Raw genomic sequence first — 19498 nt, forward strand, 5'->3', positions numbered from 1 at the left:
AACACGGGGCTGCGGTCGTGCTGTGAAAACGGTAGAGGGTTCTGTGTGTGTCTGTGTAAGGGTTTGGCTGCAGGGGGCACGGGAAGGGGACTGAGGTGTGTGGAGGTCTCTGCAGGACTGAGGTTTCCCTGGGGAGAGGTGCTGAGGTCCCGGTGGTCCCGTGTCACTGCAGGACTGCATGGGAGCAGTTGGGAATCTCCTTGTGGGGTTGGGAATGCTGCGGGGTCCTCTGAGGTCCTTGCGGGGTTGGGAATGCTGCGGGGTCCTCTGAGGTCCTTGCGGGGTTGGGAATGCTGCGGGGTCCTCTGAGGTCCTTGCAGGGTTGGGAATGCTGCGGGGCTCTCTGAGGTCCTTGCGGGGTTGGGAATGCTGCGGGGTCCTCTGAGGTCCTTGCAGGGTTGGGAATGCTGCGGGACTCTCTGAGGTCCTTGCAGGGTTGGGAATGCTGCGGGGTCCTCTGACGTCCTTGCAGGGTTGGGAATGCTGCGGGGCTCTCTGAGGTCCTTGCAGGGTTGGGAATGCTGCGGGGTCCTCTAAGGTCCTTGCAGGGTTGGGAATGCTGCGGGGTCCTCTGAGGTCCTTGCAGGGGGGTTGGGAATGCTGCGGGGCTCTCTGAGGTCCTTGCAGGGTTGGGAATGCTGCGGGGTCCTCTGAGGTCCTTGCAGGGTTGGGAATGCTGCGGGGCTCTCTGAGGTCCTTGCAGGGTTGGGAATGCTGCGGGGTCCTCTGAGGTCCTTGCAGGGTTGGGAATGCTGCGGGGTCCTCTGAGGTCCTTGCAGGGTTGGGAATGCTGCGGGGCTCTCTGAGGTCCTTGCAGGGTTGGGAATGCTGCGGGGTCCTCTGAGGTCCTTGCAGGGTTGGGAATGCTGCGGGGTCCTCTGAGGTCCTTGCAGGGTTGGGAATGCTGCGGGGTCCTCTGAGGTCCTTGCAGGGTTGGGAATGCTGCGGGACTCTCTGAGGTCCTTGCAGGGTTGGGAATGCTGCGGGGTCCTCTGAGGTCCTTGCAGGGTTGGGAATGCTGCGGGGCTCTCTGAGGTCCTTGCAGGGTTGGGAATGCTGCGGGGTCCTCTGAGGTCCTTGCGGGGTTGGGAATGCTGCGGGGCTCTCTGAGGTCCTTGCGGGGTTGGGAATGCTGCGGGACTCTCTGAGGTCCTTGCAGGGTTGGGAATGCTGCGGGGTCCTCTGAGGTCCTTGCAGGGTTGGGAATGCTGCGGGGTCCTCTGAGGTCCTTGCAGGGTTGGGAATGCTGCGGGGCTCTCTGAGGTCCTTGCGGGGTTGGGAATGCTGCGGGGTCCTCTGAGGTCCTTGCAGGGTTGGGAATGCTGCGGGGTCCTCTGAGGTCCTTGCGGGGTTGGGAATGCTGCGGGGCTCTCTGAGGTCCTTGCGGGGTTGGGAATGCTGCGGGACTCTCTGAGGTCCTTGCAGGGTTGGGAATGCTGCGGGGTCCTCTGAGGTCCTTGCAGGGTTGGGAATGCTGCGGGGTCCTCTGAGGTCCTTGCAGGGTTGGGAATGCTGCGGGGCTCTCTGAGGTCCTTGCAGGGTTGGGAATGCTGCGGGGCTCTCTGAGGTCCTTGCGGGGTTGGGAATGCTGCGGGGTCCTCTGAGGTCCTTGCAGGGTTGGGAATGCTGCGGGGTCCTCTGAGGTCCTTGCAGGGTTGGGAATGCTGCGGGGTCCTCTGAGGTCCTTGCAGGGTGTCGTATGGGGAGATCGAGAGTGGGAGTCCATGGGGGTGCTCTGACCCACGACCCCCGCCCTACAGGAGAGCCCCGTGCCCGAGAAGACCCTGCACCACGGCTACGTCAACAACGTCTCCAACCTGGACGTGCGGCAGCTCTCCGTTCTGCCCCAGGAGCCCTCGCCCCCCCTGTCCCCCTCCGTCCCCTCCCCATCCAGCCCCACTGAGGCCGCCAGGGTCCCCGACCCCGAGGCCGCCCACGAAGCCCCCCCGGCCCCCTCCTCGCCGCTGCCCCCCGCCCCTTCTCCGGCTCCCAGGGAAGAGGGCCCCGCAGCCCCCCACTCCCCGCCCCGCTTTAAGCCCCGCTCGCGGCCGCCGGAGGACGGAGACGAAGCGCGGCCCCGGCTCAAGAAGTGGAAGGGGGTGAGGTGGAAACGGCTGCGGTTCCTGGTGACCATCCAGAAGGGGGGAGCCAAGCGGGACGGCGACAAAGAGATCGCCGAGTTCATCGACAAGCTGGGCACCACGCTGCGCCCCGAGAAGGTGCCGCGGGACCTGCGCAAGTGCTGCTTCTGCCACGAGGAGGGCGACGGGGCGACGGACGGCCCGGCCCGCCTGCTCAACCTCGACCTGGACCTCTGGGTCCACCTGAACTGCGCTCTGTGGTCCACCGAGGTGTACGAGACGCAGGGAGGGGCCCTGATCAACGTGGAGGTGGCCCTGCACCGCGGGCTGCTCACCAAGTGCTCCCTGTGCCAGAAAACCGGAGCCACCAACAGCTGCAACCGCATCCGCTGCCCCAGCGTCTACCACTTCGCCTGCGCCATCCGCGCCAAGTGCATGTTCTTCAAGGACAAGACCATGCTGTGCCCCCTGCACAAGCTGAAGGGGCCCTGCGAGCAGGAGCTGAGCACCTTCACCGTCTTCCGGCGCGTCTACATCGAGCGGGACGAGGTGAAGCAGATCGCCAGCATCATCCAGCGCGGCGAGCGGCTGCACATGTTCCGAGTGGGCGGCTTGGTCTTCCACGCCATCGGGCAGCTGCTGCCCCATCAGATGGCCGATTTTCACAGCGTCACCGCCCTCTACCCGGTGGGCTACGAGGCCACGCGCATCTACTGGAGCCTGCGCACCAACAACCGCCGCTGCTGCTACCGCTGCACCATCTGCGAGAACAACGGGCGGCCCGAGTTTGTGGTGCAGGTCATCGAGCAGGGCCTGGAGGATTTGGTCTTCTCCGACTCCTCGCCGCAGGGTGAGAGAGATGGGTGGGGAGCTGCTGCTGCTGTTCTCCGTGCCGGCGTTGCCGTTGGGCTTGGCTTCGCCCGGGAAGGGGAGGATGTGGCAATGCCGTCGGTCTGCGCCACGCTCAATGCCCTTTTCCTTTTGGCAGCTGTCTGGAACCGGATCATCGAGCCGGTGGCGATGATGAGGAAGGAGGCAGACATGCTGAGGCTTTTCCCTGAGTATCTGAAGGGCGAGGAGCTCTTCGGCCTCACGGTGCACGCGGTGCTGCGCATCGCCGAGTCGGTGGGTGCCAGGGCTGGCCGGGCTGGGGCGGGGGGTCTCCCACTGGGAAGGGAAGGGCTGCCGGCCGTGCCGGGGGTGTCGTGGTGCTGCTGTTTGACCCCCAGCCCCTCCGTCCCCCCCTGCAGCTGCCCGGTGTGGAGAGCTGCCAGAATTACCTGTTCCGTTACGGTCGCCATCCGCTCATGGAGCTGCCGCTGATGATCAACCCCACCGGCTGCGCCCGCGCCGAGCCCAAAATCCTCACCCACTACAAACGGTGAGCTGTGAGGGGGGGCTGCACTGCTGCCATCCCACGGATCCTTAGAGGGGGAGCCCCTCATTTCTGACCCAACCCCCCTTTGGTTCTCCCCAAGGCCGCACACCCTGAACAGCACAAGCATGTCCAAGGCTTACCAGAGCACGTTCACGGGCGAAACCAACACGCCGTACAGCAAACAGTTTGTGCACTCCAAGTCCTCCCAGTACCGCCGCCTCAAGACGGAGTGGAAGAACAACGTGTACCTGGCACGGTCCCGCATCCAAGGCCTGGGGCTCTACGCCGCCAAGGACATCGAGAAGCACACCATGGTCATCGAGTACATCGGCACCATCATCCGCAACGAGGTGGCCAACCGGCGGGAGAAGATCTACGAGGAGCAGGTGGGGGTCTGGTGGGGCACGGGGGGTGATGGTTGGGATGGGTGGGGGTCTGGTGGGGCAGGTGGGGCACGGGGGTCTCTGCTTGGGGCAGGTGGGGGTCTGGTGGGGCAGGTGAGGGTCTGTCTGGTGGGGCAGAGGGGGGTTCTGGTGTGGACTGATGGGTCTCAGATCGGGGCATGAGAGTCTTCAGTCTGGGATAGGGGGCTCCGATTGGGGCACGGGGTCTCTGGTGGGGTACATAGAAGCTCTATGAGGGTGTGGGGGGCCTCAGGGCAGCCGTGACCCCCTTTCCACCCCCCCTTTTTCCTCATCAGAACCGTGGCATCTACATGTTCCGTATCAATAACGAGCACGTCATTGACGCCACGCTGACGGGGGGCCCGGCCAGGTGAGCACAGAACAATGCATCCCCCTATAGAGGGACCCCCGGTGCCTCCCCCCGCCCAGTGCTGATACCTCTGCACCCCACCCTCCCCCCCCCCCCCAGGTACATCAACCACTCGTGTGCCCCAAATTGTGTGGCCGAAGTCGTGACCTTCGACAAGGAGGACAAAATCATCATCATCTCCAGCCGGCGCATCCCCAAAGGAGAGGAGGTGAGGAGGAGGGGGTGGGAGGCTCATGGGGTCTGGGGGGCTCAGGGGGGGGAACACAGGGCTGAGATGTGGGGGGTACAGCAGTGTGTGACTCCCTGTTCCCCCCCCCCCCCCAGCTCACCTACGACTACCAGTTTGACTTTGAGGACGATCAGCACAAGATCCCCTGCCACTGCGGAGCGTGGAACTGCAGGAAGTGGATGAATTAAGCAGGGAGGTGGAGGAAACGAAAAGAAATCACACACACAAAAACAAAATAACATCATCCACGACGACAATACGGAGCTGGGGGCCTCAGAGCTCTCCCCACATCGGGGCTGCAGAGATGCCAGGGAGGCTGGGAGCACGGAGGGCCGAGCGGGACGGACGGACGGACGGACAACTCAGGGTTTTCTTTGCTTCGTCCTGCAAGGAACACGAGGGGGGGGGTCCAGCAAGCCTCCCCCTCCCCCCCCCCCCTTTCTCCAGCCGTATCCCACCCCCCCCCCCTCAAAATGGGGAGCTGGAACGAGTTGGGAACCGCCGGCTTGGATGAGGATTTAATTTTTATTTTTTAGAAACAAAACAAAAAGAGAAAAAAAAAAAAAAAAGAAAAACAAACAAACCCACAAAACTGAATAATATTTGCTCGCTAATTACCAAGGTAACAAAGACTCCTTGAGCTCGACAATCCGGGCTCTGCTCCGTCGTCGGCGGCTGTCAGAGCTCCGCTCGGTTCCTTTTTCGGATCTCTTTTTGTTTGTGAGTGTGGATGAGACCCCGGAGCGCCGCCGTGGGCCCCCCCCCCGCAGACACGAGGAGCTGCACCCGAACCTACCTCATTTTAAGTGTTAGATTTGCTTCTTTTTGTTGTTGGTTTTTGGTTTTTTGTTTTTTTTTTTTTTCCTTTTTCTGTTTTCTCTCGTTGTTTTTAAATGTGAGCCCCCACCCCCCCCCCCCTCCAGCCCCCCCCTTCCGCTGCCCGCCATCCTCCTGGAGAAAACCCTCAGGGTGGGGGATATGGGGGACCCCCACCCTCATCCCAGTGCTACAGTGTGAGGGTGGGGGGGTGGGGGGGGGGGAACGACATGGGGGATGGGGGGCACCGTTCCCCCCCAAAAAAGCTATGGGGGCCCACGGGGGGGCACCCTATTGCCCCCCATGCTCCGCTGTCGGGGTTGGGGGGGGGGGTGGGTGGGAAGGTTATTTATCTATTTATACCTTATATTGTATATACTAAGGGGTGGGGTGGGGGCTCTTTGTGCTCTGATTGGGGGGTGCGGGGGGGGGGCGGGGCTGAGCTCCGAGGGGCAGCGATGGAGCAGCGTGTGGGCATTATGCAGCCCCCAGCCCCCGGGGGGGGGGGGGCTGTTTGTAACCCTCCCCCCTTCCCAACCCCCCCCCCAATGCACCCCCAGGGCTCAAGGGGGGCTCTTAACGCACAAACGGGCGGCGGGGGGGGGCTGGCCCTTTATTGGGGGGGGGGTCTGACCCCTGGGGGGGCCCTGTGCCGGTGCGGGGGGGGAGGGGGGGGCCGGGCGGGGCCGTTCTTTTAAAGCTGCTTCCGCAACTCGTCAAAAAGCTGCAGGAAAAAAAAAAAGAAAAAAAAGAAAAAAAAAAAAAAAGAAAAAAAAGAAAAAAAAAGGTTTTAAGGTTTAAAAGAAAGAAGAAAAAAAAAAAAAAAAGGAGGGGAAAAAAGGAAAAAATAATGATAATAAAAAATAATAAAAACGAGTTAAAAAATTAAAAAAAGAAAAATAAATAAAAACGACCTGAAGGGGGAAGTGGGGAATGATGAGAAAGTTTTAAAGAAAAAAAAAGAAAAAAAAACAAACAAAAAAAAAAAAAAAGAAGAAAATATACGAGAAGTTTAACTTTCAGAGCTGTACATAGGCCGGGGCGTGTAGAAAACCCGTTTTTACCAATACCGAAACCACTGGATGTTATTTTAAATAAAGCGCGTGAGAAGCCCGGCGCCTCGCTGTGCTCTTGGGGGGGTGCGCCGGGATCCCTTTTCCCTTTTTCCCCCTCCCTCTGGTTTTCCTTCTCCCTTCCAGGATCCTCGTCTTCTTCCTTTTCCCTTCCAGGACCTCGCGCGCTCCCCGTGCTCAGGTCGTCGGGCGGTCAGGGGTCACGTGGAGTGCGCTTACTTCCGATCACGTGACAGGAGCGAGCGTCCGGTCACGTGTTGAGTGTATTTCCGGTCACGTGTGGAGTACTGGCGGAAGTGGCTCGCGGGCGCCGGGCGGAAGCGAGGCGGTGGCGGCGGCGGACCCGGGGCCATGGAGGTGGGGACGGCGGGGGGGAACCGGGGGCGACCGCGAGGAGCCGCGAGGGTGGGCGTGGGGCTGCGGGCACCGGGAGGGTAACGGGAGCGGGGATAACGGGAGTGGGGCCCGGCCCCGGCCTTGTCTGTGCGTAGGAGCCCGGCCCCGGTCCGGCCGCGGAGAGCCCGGCGGAGCGCAGCGCCCCGGGAGCGGAAGGTGAGAAGGGGGAGGGAAGGGAGGGCCGCGGTGTCCCCGGGCGGGTGGGCGCTGTGTGGGGATGGCGGGGGGTTGGGGTGGCTGGGGGGGGGGGGGCGGTGTCCTCGTGTTGGGGTCCGCGTGGTTTTATTGGGGGGTGCCGGTATTGGGGGGTGCCGGTATTGGGGTGACCCGGTGCTGGGATGTGCCGTGGGTTTGGGTCTCCTGATGTTGGGTGCGTGGTGGTGTTGGGGTGCCTCCTGTTTTGGGGTCTTCTGATGTTGGGGTGTCTCTGTGTTGGGGTCCGCATGGTTTGGGGTGTCCCGGTGTTGGGGTGTGCCGTGGGTTTGGGTCTTCTGGTGTTGGAGTGTCTCTGTGTTGGGATCTCTCACGTTTTGGGCTCTCCTGGTGTTGTGGCACGTGCTCTTCATGCTATTCTGGATATTCTCCTGTTTTTGGGGTCTTCCAGTGTTGGGGTTTTCCACATTCGGAGGTGTCTCACATTTGGGGTATCCTGGTATCGTTGTGCCCCATCTTTTGAGGTGCCCTATTTTGAGCTCCCCTTACCGCTGGCCGCCCCTCACGCTGCCCTCCCCATCCTCATCCCCCCCCAGGGGAGCCCCTCCGTGGTCCCTACACGGCCTTCATGAAGTCACACCGCTGCTACGACCTCATCCCCACCAGCTCCAAACTCGTCGTCTTCGACACCTCCCTGCAGGTGGGTTGGGGGGGCCAGGATTGGGCTCTGCCCTGCCTGGGGGGGAGGGGGGGTCCCAACACCCCCCTCTTCCTCTGTGTCCCCGCTGTAGGTGAAGAAGGCTTTCTTTGCACTGGTCACCAATGGTGTGCGGGCAGCTCCGCTGTGGGACAGCAAAAAGCAGAGCTTTGTGGGTGAGCACTTTGGGGGGGGGGGGTCTGGAGAGGTGGGCAGGACCCCAATTAACCACCCCACCCCGCAGGCATGCTGACCATCACCGACTTCATCAACATCCTGCACCGCTACTACAAGTCACCCATGGTAGGGGGGTGGTGCTGGGGGGGGAGGGGGCTGCCCCATAACCCTTTGGGTTGGGGCGGTGAGGGGGGTCCCGCTGGATTAACCTGGAGTTTTCTCGTGCTGCTCAGGTGCAGATCTATGAGCTGGAGGAGCACAAAATTGAGACGTGGAGAGGTAACGGAGCTGCTGCCTCCCGCTGCCCCATCCATTGTGGGGTGCCCCAAAGCTGAGCCTCCCCTCCCCACAGAGGTGTACCTGCAGGACTCCTTCAAGCCGCTCGTCTGCATCTCCCCCAACGCCAGGTGGGGGCTGGGGGGGGGAGCTCAGGTGGCAGCATCGTGGGGGGGGGGTCTGTATGAGCCCCAGTTCCTCTTTCTCTCTCCACCCCACAGCCTCTTTGATGCCGTCTCCTCCCTGATCCGGAATAAAATCCACCGCCTCCCCGTCATCGACCCCGACTCGGGCAACACTCTCTACATCCTCACCCACAAACGCATCCTCAAGTTCCTCAAACTCTTTGTGAGTCCCCTCCCCGCACAGCAGTGGCTGCTGCCCCCCCCCAAGATGAGCCTGCAGGCTCCGGGGGCGTTGGGGGGTGGGCGCAGGTTTGATGCTGGGGGTTCCCTGGGCGGCGTTGGGGTCCCACTCCGCACCCAGCGCTCTCTGCTTTCACTCCTAGGACCCCATCCCAGCCCCCCTCCCCATGAGCCAGGGTGCAGCCGGAGCACCAAACCGAGCCAGCGTCAGCACTGTCCCCTCCTCCCTCCCCGTCCCCTGCAGATTGCAGAGGTCCCAAAACCCGAGTTTATGGCCCGGACTCTGGAGGAGCTGCAGATCGGTACCTACAGCAACATCGCCGTGGTGAGCACCAGCACTCCCATCTACGTGGCTCTGGGCATCTTTGTGCAGCACCGTGTGTCTGCTCTGCCTGTGGTCGATGATTCGGGTAAGGCTTTGGGTGCAGCGTCCCCGTTTGTGGGGTCGGGGGCATCCCTTGGGTGCAGCCCTGCGGGTCGCTGCCCCCCCTTACAGCTGCAGCTCTCCCTTGCAGGGCGGGTGGTGGATATCTACTCCAAGTTTGACGTTATCGTGAGTATTGAGGTCGTGCTGACGGGGAACAGAGCTGGAAGGGATGGAGATCGGGGGCTTGTGGGGCTCTGGGGGTCCCGGCTGCCCCCCCCAGTGCCTCTCCCTGCCCCAGAATTTGGCTGCTGAGAAGACCTACAACAACCTGGACGTGACGGTGACGCGGGCGCTGCAGCACCGCTCCCATTACTTCGAGGGCGTCCTCAAATGCTACAAACACGAAACGTTGGAAGCCATCATCAACCGCCTGGTGGAGGCCGAGGTAACTCACACCCCACAGACTGCAATGGGGTGAGCGGGGTCCCCGTGCCCACCTCAGCCCCCCGCCCACCCCCCCCCCCCCCCCCAGGTGCACCGTTTGGTGGTGGTGGATGAGAGCGACGTGGTGAAAGGCATCGTCTCCCTCTCGGACATCCTCCAAGCCCTGGTTCTCCCAGAGGGCTCCGAGCCCTGAGCGGTGCTGTGGGGGGGACTCAGCCCAGCCCGGTGCCCCCCACCCTCCCCTCCTGCCCCGGGGGGGTTCCACTCACCAGCAGCAGCAGCAATAAATCGCCGGCTGTGGGGCAGGGACGGCCTCTGCCTCCCCCCACTCCGGGGGGGCGCTTGGGCAGCCCCCAACCCCTCAATGTGCTCCCTATGGGGCAACCGACCCCGGTTGGGGGAGGAGGGGCTGGGGGGGGGGGGTGCGTGGAGCCAGGTTGGGCTGGGGGTGTCCCGGCCCCACATAGGTTTATTTTTCCCCCCCCTCTGCTCCATCCGGCCCCCCCAGCCCCCTCACTGCCGCCGCTTTGTGTGCGGAGAGAAATGGCAAATAAACGCAGACCTGGCACCAATGCAGCCTCGTTGTGTGGGGCACTGGGGGGGGGTGGAAAGGGGGGGGGCACCGGGACCCCCCCGCGTCACCGTCGGGGGAATCTGCTGAGCTCACCCAGCCCCTAAATCCCTGTTTGTTCTGCCGGTGGCTTTGCTGAAAGGTTGGGATTGGAGCTGTGGGGTGAGAGGGGGGAGCCGGGGTTGGACCCCCGCGTGGGGAGGGGGTGGGGGGGGGCGTGGGGGGGGGTCTCTGCCCACCCCGTCCATCTCTGCTCGGGGGAGGCACGAAGCTGTGCTGAGCGCAGCGCATTCCGGGCCGGGGGGGGGGGGGGGGAGTCTGAGTGCGGCCATCTGCCCCTCCAGCGTCCAACGCAGCCGTGTGAGGTGAGAACCGGGGCGCGGGGGGGGCGGGGGGGGTGCACGGCTGCCCGGTGCCGTACCGGGGGGTGGTTCTGGTGCCGGTGCTGCCGGTGGTTCCGTTGCCATGCCGCCGCCGGAGGGTTGCTAAGCTCCGCTCGGAGCCCGCGTGGGCTGCAGCTCTCGGTGCCAAACCCGGCGATCGCCTCGCGCTGTCGCAGAGGGGGGGGTTGAGGTGGGGGGGGGGGGGGGTTGGAAAGGATCCCTGGGGAGAGGTGGGGGGGGGGGGGGGGGCGAACCCGGGGGGCTGCACCCCACATCCAGGCAGTGCCACCACCGCGCTCCCACGTGCGGCTGCGCCGGGGCGCCTGGCTGCGAAACCGGCAGCACCGGGACCGCCCCCCCCTCCCATATCCTTGAGACCCCCCCCTCACAAACCCGCCCCCCCCCCCGGCCATGCTGGGGGGCACGGAGAGGGGCGTGGGGCGCCTGAGGATCTGCGAACGGACCCAGGTGCTGCTGGTGGAGATCAACGCGGTGACGTTTTGCAGCCCGACCGCCGGGATGGCAGCGGGGTGCCGGCCCGAGCCCCCGTGGGGCTTCCAGCGCTTCGCCGGGGAGTACGCGTGAGTGGGGCTTTGGGGGGGCGGGACGGACCCCCCCCATCTCACCCCCCCCCTCACGCCCCTCTCTGTGTTGCAGGTTCTTGGAGAAGCGCTTCGTGGCGGAGCTGACCCCCCCCCGACCCCGCGTTGTCCCCCGGCAGGACTTCACCTCTCGCCCCCCCCCAGCACAGCACCACCCCCGGCTTCGCGCCCCCCCCGTAGAACCGCATTACGGCCCCCCCCGGGAGCGGCACCCGCCGGGTCCCCTCTGCTCCCCCTTAGCAGCGGCCAGGCCGGGCCCCCCCAGCTACGAGACCCACATGCGGAGAGCGCGGGCGGCCAACCTGCGCCGGGGGGGGCCGCCCCCGTACGTCTCCCCCCCCGCCTACGACGCTCCGCACCGCACCCTGCAGCCCGCCCCCCCCCAGAGGCCGCGCAGCCCCCTCCCCAAACCCCGCGGCCGCGGGTCCGTGCCGGGGGGCTGCAGCCATACGCTGCCCCGAGCCGCCACCGAGGGGGGGGTCCGATGGCCACGTGGGATGCGGCCCCCCCCGGGAGTAACGGGACCCCCCTGCGTTGCCAGACCCTTCCCCGCACCGCCGCCCCCCGGCACAGACCCGTAGGGCGCGGCGGGGGACGGCGGGGGCCGGGGGGGCACGTCGTCATCGACGCCACACGGGTGGTGGTCCGGGCTCAGTACGTGCCCCCCCCGCAGCGCCATCAGGTGCGTTACGCCGGGGGGGTCTCCACGCCTGCCACCCCCCCCGGGACCCCAGACGGAGCCCCCACCTCCCCTGCGGCTCTTTCACCCCCCCGTAGCTCCAAGCGGAGCCCGGGGAAGGGGGGGGGGTCCCGGGGGCGGCCCCCCCCGCGGCGGCCGGCCCTCTACAGCCAGGCGTTGAGGGATGCGGTGTCCCGGATCCGACGGCACACGGCGCCCGATTCCGACTCCGATGCCGAGGGGGGGTCCGGGGGGGGGCGGCAGCGGTCGTGCCGCGATGTCAGCGCCTACAGCAGCAGCAGCAGCATGGAGAGCCTGGAGGGACCCCCCCCGGGACGACCAGCCCCATCCGGGCGTGAGGGGGGGGGGGGGGGAGAAGCTGCGAGGGTGTGGGTATGTTGGGGGGGGGGGGGGTCGGAGGGTGTGTGGGGGGGCGGGGTCTGGAGGGGTGCGGTTGTGTTGGAGGAGGGGCTTTGGGGGGGGGGCGGACCCCAATAAAGGCTGTGGGGGTTCAGTGCTGTGCCTCTGCCCCGTGTGTGTGTATTGGGGGGGGGCTCAACCCTAAACTTTGAGTTTCCAACCCCAAAACTGGACCCAAACTTCAGAGCTGCAGCTCCCAACTGCACTGGGGACCCCAACCCCCAAATGACCCCTGGGGGGGGGGGGGGGGGGGCGGGGGGGTCACCCTCTCCTGTCCCACGGCTCTTCATGTTGTCCCCCCCCCCAGCACTGAGGCCGCTGTGTGACCTCACGTCCCGATGTCACCACGCTGCGTCCCTGCGGAGGTGGCACATTGCCCCCCCCTCCCCCCCCCAAGGGCCCCTCCGTATAATTAGCGGTACCCGCACTGAGGGGGGGGGGAGGTGACGTCAGGGCCGGGGGGGGGGACCCCATGTGAGTCACCACGGGGGGGGGGGGGGGGTTGGGGACCGTCCCCCACATCGCCGCCACCTCTGAGTCACAGCGCTGGGGGGGGAGGATCCCCCCCCCCCCCCCCCCGCCCAAAGGAAACCGCACCACTTCGTGGCCCCAATTTGTGCCTTATTTAAAACCTCCTCCGCCCCCCCCGCGCCACTCTGTCATTATCGCGGTGGCACCTCCGGGAGGTCACAGCGAGGGGACACGGAGCCCATGGAGGGGGGGGTTGGTGGGGGGGGTCCCCGGCCACGTCACCCGCAGCCCCCGCGTGGCACGGAGCCGTGGGGGGGTCCGGTGTGAGGTGGGGGGGGGGGGGGGAGGGAGGAACCCGGAGCTGCGCTGCTGCACGGTTTGGTTCGGCACGGAGAAGCCCCCCCCCCCCCCCCCCCCGGTGCCCCTCCGCCACCAGCAGATGTCGCCGCTCCTCCGGTGACACCGGGGGGTCAGCGGGGGTCCTGCGGTGCCGTGTCCCAATTCCCGGTGCCGTCTCACGCAGTTCCGTGTGGGATACGAAACTGGTCCCATAGTGCCGTACAGCCATTCCCAGTCCCACAGCGCCCAGCCCATAATACCCATCCCATAATGCCCATCCTATAATGCCCATCCATAATGCCCATCCCATAATGCCCATCCCATAACGCCCCATCCCATAATGCCCATCCCATAATGCCCATCCTATAATGCCCCATCCCATAATGCCCATCCCATAATGCCCCATCCCATAGTGCCCATCCTATAATGCCCATCCCATAGTGCCCCATCCCATAATGCCCATCCTATAATGCCCCCATCCCATAGTGCCCATCCCATAATGCCCATCCCATATTTCCCATCCCATAGCGCCCCATCCCCTAATGCCCATCCTATAATGCCCATCCCATAGTGCCCATCCCATAATGCCCATCCCATAGTGTCCCATCCCATAGGGCCATATCCCCGTTCCCAATGCCCCATCCCATAATGCCCATCCCATAGTGCCCATCCCATAGAGCCATATCCCCTTTCCCAATGCCCATCCCATAATGTCCATCCCAGTGCCCCATCCCATAACGCCCATCCCATAGTGTCCCATCCCATAGGGCCATATCCCTGTTCCCAATGCCCCATCCCATAATGCCCATCCCATAATGCCCCCATCCCATAGTACCCATCCCATAGTGCCCATCCCATAGGCCCATATCCCCGTTCCCAGTGCCCCCATCCCATAATGCCCATCCCATAGTGCCCCATCCCATAATGCCCCTCCCATAATGCCCATCCCATAATGCCCATCCCATAGTGCCCATCCCATAATGCCCATCCCATAATGCCCATCCCATAATGCCCATCCCATAGTGCCCATCCCATAGTGCCATCCCATAATGCCCATCCCATAATGCCCATCCCATAATGCCCATCCCATAGTGCCCATCCCATAATGCCCATCCCATAATGCCCATCCCATAATGCCATCCCATAGTGCCCCATCCCATAATGCCCATCCCATAATGGCCATATAATGCCCCGTTCCCAGTGCCCCATCCCATAGTGCCCATCCCATAATGCCCATCCCATAATGCCCATCCCATAATGCCCATGCCATAACCCCGTTCCCTAATGCCCATCCCAAAATGTCCCCATCCCATAGTGCCCATCCCATAAGCCCATCCCATAGTTGCCCCATCCCATAATGCCATATCCCATAATGGCCCCTCCCATATGCCCCATCCCATAATGCCCATCCCGTAATGCCCATCCCATAGTGCCCCATCCCATAATGCCCATCCCGTTATGCCCATCCCATAATGCCCATCCCATAATGCCCCACCCATAAGTGCCCATCCCATAGGCCCCATCCCATAGTGCCCATCCCATAATGCCCATCCCATAGTGCCCATCCCATAGGGCCATATCCCGTCATGCCCCATTCCATAGTGCCCCATCCCATAGCCCCATCCCATCCCCCATCCCAAAGCCCATCCCATAGTGCCCATCCCATAACGCCCATCCCATAATGCCCATCCCATAATGCCCCATGCCATATCCCCTTCCCATAATGGCCCCCATCCCATAATGGCCCATCCCATAGTGCCCATCCCATAGTGCCCATCCCATACGCCCATCCCATAACGCCCATCCCATAGTGCTCCCATCCCATAGGGCCAATCCCCAGTTCCCATCCCATAATGCCCATCCCATAGTGCCCATCCCATAATGCCCCCATCCCATACGCCCATCCCATAATGCCCATCCCATAGTTCCCCACCCCACATCTCCCCACCCCACAGTTGCCGCCCCATCCCATAACGCCCCCCGCCCCCCCCCCCCCATCCCCCGATCTCCATCCGCCGCTGCGGCCGCGCGCCCTGAATGCCGCATTGTTGGAGGGGCTCGGAGTCACAGATAATTACCTCAATTAGTTACAATGGCAAAGTAATAAATCCAGGCTTAGCGGTTCCCACCCCACTGCGGCTCCTCAAATTAATCCCGTCCGGCCGAACGGCGTTGAAAGGAATGATGGACAATTCATTAAACGCCCTCAGCTCCTCACCGGGAGCCGTGAAGTCCGTCGGCAGCCCCCGGCGGTTCCGCTTTTGTCCGCCATTGTTCCGCCGCTCCCCGGCTTCGGGCCGGGTGAAACCCGCGGTCCCCCCGGCGCTGCGCTGCCCGAGGATTAGGGGCCATCCCGGAGCGGTTGCTGGGAGAACCGGACCCGAAACGGAGGAATGCGGGGGGGTCGATTTGGGGATGGGGGAAACCGGGCTGGGGATTTGGGGAGGGGGCGGCTGTGGGATTTGGGGGGTGGGGGGGGGTGGGGGACGGAGCTGCTTGGACAGCAGTGCTGGGGGTGGGGGGGGTCCGTCTGTGTGTCCTGTATGGATGGGCACGGGTCTGTCCGTCTGTCCTGCACTCTGAGCACAGCCCTGTCCGTCTGTCCCATATCACTGGGCACGGGTCTGTCTGTCTGTCCTGCACCTGTGAGCACAGCCCTGTCCGTCTGTCCCATATCACTGGGCACGGGTCTGTCTGTCTGTCCTGCACCTGTGAGCACAGCCCTGTCTGTCTGTCCCATATCACTGGGCACGGGTCTGTCTGTCTGTCCTGCACCTGTGAGCACAGCCCGGTCCGTCTGTCCCATATCACTGGGCACGGGTCTGTCTGTCTGTCCTGCACTCTGAGCACAGCCCTGTCCGTCTGTCCCATATCACTGGGCACGGGTCTGTCCGTCTGTCCCATATCACTGGGCACGGGTCTGTCCGTCTGTCCTGCACCTGTGAGCACAGCCCTGTCCGTCTGTCCCATATCACTGGGCACGGGTCTGTCCGTCTGTCCTGCACTGTGAGCACAGCCCTGTCCGTCTGTCCCATATCACTGGGCACGGGTCTGTCTGTCTGTCCTGCACTCTGAGCACAGCCCTGTCTGTCTGTCCCATATCACTGGGCACGGGTCTGTCCGTCTGTCCTGCACCTGTGAGCACAGCCCTGTCCGTCTGTCCCATATCACTGGGCACGGGTCTGTCTGTCTGTCCTGCACCTCTGAGCACAGCCCTGTCCGTCTGTCCTGCACCTCTGAGCACAGCCCTGTCCGTCTGTCCATATCACTGGGCACGGGTCTGTCCGTCTGTCCTGCACCTGTGAGCACAGCCCGGTCCGTCTGTCCCATATCACTGGGCACGGGTCTGTCTGTCTGTCCTGCACTCCGAGCATAGCCCTGTCTGTCTGTCCCATATCACTGGGCACAGGTCTGTCTGTCTGTCCTGCACCTGTGAGCACAGCCCTGTCCATCTGTCCCATATCACTGGGCACGGGTCTGTCCGTCTGTCCTGCACCTCTGAGCACAGCCCTGTCCGTCTGTCCCATATCACTGGGCACGGGTCTGTCCGTCTGTCCTGCACCTGTGAGCACAGCCCTGTCCGTCTGTCCCATATCACTGGGCACGGGTCTGTCTGTCTGTCCCGTACTCCAGAGCACAGCTCCGTCCACCTGTCCTGCACCTCTGGGCATGAGTCTGTCTGTCTGTCCTGCACCTGTGAGCACAGCCCTGTCCATCTGTCCCATATCACTGGGCACGGGTCTGTCTGTCTGTCCCATATCTCCAGGCACAGCTCTGTCCATCTGTCCTGCACCACTGGGCATGGGTCTGTCCGTCTGTCCTGCACCTGTGAGCACAGCCCTGTCCGTCTGTCCCATATCACTGGGCACGGGTCTGTCTGTCTGTCCTGCACCTGTGAGCACAGCCCTGTCCGTCTGTCCCATATCACTGGGCACGGGTCTGTCTGTCTGTCCTGCACCTGTGAGCACAGCCCTGTCCGTCTGTCCCATATCACTGGGCACGGGTCTGTCTGTCTGTCCTGCACCTGTGAGCACAGCCCTGTCCGTCTGTCCCATATCACTGGGCACGGGTCTGTCCGTCTGTCCCATATCACTGGGCACGGGTCTGTCTGTCTGTCCTGCACTGTGAGCACAGCCCTGTCCGTCTGTCCCATATCACTGGGCACGGGTCTGTCTGTCTGTCCTGCACCTCTGAGCACAGCTCTGTCCGTCTGTCCCATATCACTGGGCACGGGTCTGTCTGTCTGTCCTGTACTCTGAGCACAGCCCTGTCCGTCTGTCCCATATCACTGGGCACGGGTCTGTCTGTCTGTCCCGTATCACTGGGCACGGGTCTGTCCGTCTGTCCTGCACTCCAGAGCACAGCCCTGTCCGTCTGTCCCATATCACTGGGCACGGGTCTGTCTGTCTGTCCTGCACTTCTGAGCACAGCTCTGTCCGTCTGTCCCATATCACTGGGCACGGGTCTGTCTGTCTGTCCCGTATCACTCCAGAGCACAGCTCTGTCCATCTGTCCCATATCGCTGGACATGGGTCTGTCCGTCTGTCCCATATCACTGGGCACGGGTCTGTCCGTCTGTCCTGCACTCTGAGAATGTCCCTGTCTGTCTGTCCCATATCTCTAGGCATGCTCCTGTCTGTTTGTCCTGCATCTCTAGACACAGCCCTGTCCATCTGTCCTACACCTCTGGGCGTAGCCCTATCTGTCAGTCCCATATCCCTGAGCGCAGCCCTGTCCGTCTGTCCCACACCTGTGGGCACAGCTCTGTCTGTCTGTCCTGCGCCTTTGGACACGGGTCTGTCTGTCTGTCCTGCACCTCTCAGGTCTCTCCCCGTCCCTCCGTCCCACACCTCCCGTCCGTCTGTCCCGTATCTCCCTGTCCGTCAGTCCCAGCGGTCCCAGCGTTCAGCCACTTCCCAGCTGCTCCCCACCCCTTCCCCCCCCCCCCCAATCCTTACCGCCCCCCCTTCAGCCCCCCCAGATGTTCCCCAGTTCCCAGATGTTCCCCCTCCCGCCCCCCAGCTGCTGCCCCCGATGTCCCCTCCCCCCTTCCATCCTTTCCAGCTGTTGTCCTCCTTTAGTCCCCCCAGCTGTTGTCCCCCGATGTCCCCCCCAGCTGTTGTCCCCCCAATGTCCCCCCCAGCTGTTGTCCCCCCAATGTCCCCCCCAGATGTTGTCCTCCAATGTCCCCCCCAGATGTTGTCCCCCGATGTCCCCCCAGATGTTGTCCTCCCAATGTCCCCCCCAGCTGCTGTCCCCCCGATGTCCCCCCCAGCTGTTGTCCTCCAATGTCCCCCCCAGCTGTTGTCCCCCAATGTCCCCCCCAGCTGTTGTCCTCCTTCAGTCCCCCCAGATGTTGTCCCCCGATGTCCCCCCCCAGCTGTTGCCCCCCCAATGTCCCTCCCTCCCCCCAGATGTTGCCCCCCCCAGCTGTTCCCCCCCCCCCAGCTGTTCCAACCACCCGGGGCGGAGCTGCCCTTTCCCCGGCTCTATTTCCAGCGCTGCCCTGTTTGTCCCCTCCGAGGGGGGGGCGGTGATGGTGGTGGTGGTGGTGGGGGGGGGGGGAGGGGGGTCCGCACCGGGGCTGCCCCGTCCCACCGGGGGGGTCACCGGCGCAGGAAAAGCTGAGTAACAGCGGTGACTTTTGGGAATGTCACCATCCGCACCGCCTTCCACACCGCAGGAACGCGGCGCCTCCGGGCGCGCAGATAACCCGGTTATTTCGGGGCTGTGTTTATTCCGTCTGTCCGTGTCCGTACCTCGCGGGGGGGGGGGGGGGGGGGGGGGGGGGCTGGGGTTTCCCTCCATCCCCCCCCCCCTCCTCATAACCATCAACTTTTCCACTATGGGCTCCGGGGGATATTTCTGGCTCTGGATTCATCCCGCAGCCTTCGGTGTTCGCGGCTCCGCTGTGCGCTTTTGGACACCGGGGGGAGGGCAGAACTTCCCCCCCCCCCCCTCCTCAACCCCCCCCCTCGCCGCCTCGCCGCCCCCCGTCCGCAACACGGTGGGGTGCAGCTCCGCGGCTCCTTCCTCGTGGGTTTCCTTGGGTTTCGTTCCGTGCCCGAATTGGGGAGGGGGTCCCCATCCTAAGGGGGCACCGGGATGTGTCCCTGATGTGGGGAGGGGGGAGCGCGCCCCGACCCGAGGGAATCCCCATCCCAATGGGACACCCGTGGCAGCGGGACCCCCACCCCACGGGATACCCACCCTATGGGACCCCAATGAGGCTGTGGGACCCCCACCCCACGGGATACCCACCCTATGGGACCCCAATGAGGCTGTGGTACCCCCACCCCATAGGATATCCACCCTATGGGACCCCAATGAGGCTGTGGGACCCCCACCCCATAGGATATCCACCCCATGGGACCCCAAGGGGGCTGTGGGACCCCCACCCCACAGGATATCCACCCCATGGGACCCCAAGGGGGCTGTGGGACCCCCACCCCACAGGATATCCACCTCATGGGACCCCAATGAGGCTGTGGGACCCCCACCCCATAGGATATCCACCCCATGGGACCCCAATGAGGCTGTGGGACCCCACCCCATAGGATATCCACCCCATGGGACCCCAGTGAGGCTGTGGGAGCCCCACCCCATAGGATATCCACCCCATGGGACCCCAATGAGGCTGTGGGACCCCCACCCCACAGGATATCCACCCCATGGGACCCCAATGAGGCTGTGGGACCCCCACCCCATAGGATATCCACCCCATGGGACCCCAAGGGGGCTGTGGGACCCCCACCCCACAGGATATCCACCTTATGGGACCCCAATGAGGCTGTGGGACCCCCACCC

The 19498-nt window shown here is 63.8% G+C and overlaps 3 protein-coding genes across 3 annotated transcripts in view; all 3 read left to right on the plus strand.

Moving 5' to 3' along the window:
• KMT2D (lysine methyltransferase 2D) overlaps positions 1-6390 on the plus strand; it is a 29619-nt gene extending 23229 nt beyond the window's left edge. The window contains 7 exon segments of the mRNA XM_085212079.1: positions 1761-2931; positions 3070-3206; positions 3332-3462; positions 3560-3845; positions 4160-4233; positions 4333-4441; positions 4558-6390. Coding sequence (XP_085068205.1) covers positions 1761-2931; positions 3070-3206; positions 3332-3462; positions 3560-3845; positions 4160-4233; positions 4333-4441; positions 4558-4650 — 2001 coding nt within the window. The 3' untranslated portion in view covers positions 4651-6390.
• Positions 6391-6576: 186 nt separating this feature from the next.
• Positions 6577-9798, plus strand: PRKAG1 (protein kinase AMP-activated non-catalytic subunit gamma 1). Its single transcript, XM_085212491.1, has 12 exons — positions 6577-6708; positions 6843-6903; positions 7497-7600; positions 7692-7773; positions 7842-7900; positions 8008-8053; positions 8127-8181; positions 8272-8398; positions 8660-8825; positions 8931-8968; positions 9081-9227; positions 9315-9798. Exons 1-12 carry the CDS (start codon positions 6703-6705, stop codon positions 9417-9419), a joined length of 996 nt encoding a protein of 331 aa, XP_085068617.1. The 5' UTR covers positions 6577-6702; the 3' UTR covers positions 9420-9798.
• Positions 9799-10591: 793 nt separating this feature from the next.
• On the plus strand, positions 10592-15036 carry DDN (dendrin). The gene is given in 4 exon segments (XM_085212080.1): positions 10592-10761; positions 10838-11267; positions 11270-11854; positions 14902-15036. Coding segments are annotated over 4 exon segments (1320 nt in total).
• The last annotated feature ends 4462 nt before the right edge of the window (positions 15037-19498 follow it).

This window comes from Meleagris gallopavo, chromosome 31, assembly GCF_905368555.1.
Source record: "Meleagris gallopavo chromosome 31, MGAL_WU_HG_1.1, whole genome shotgun sequence".
NCBI lineage: Eukaryota > Metazoa > Chordata > Aves > Galliformes > Phasianidae > Meleagris > Meleagris gallopavo.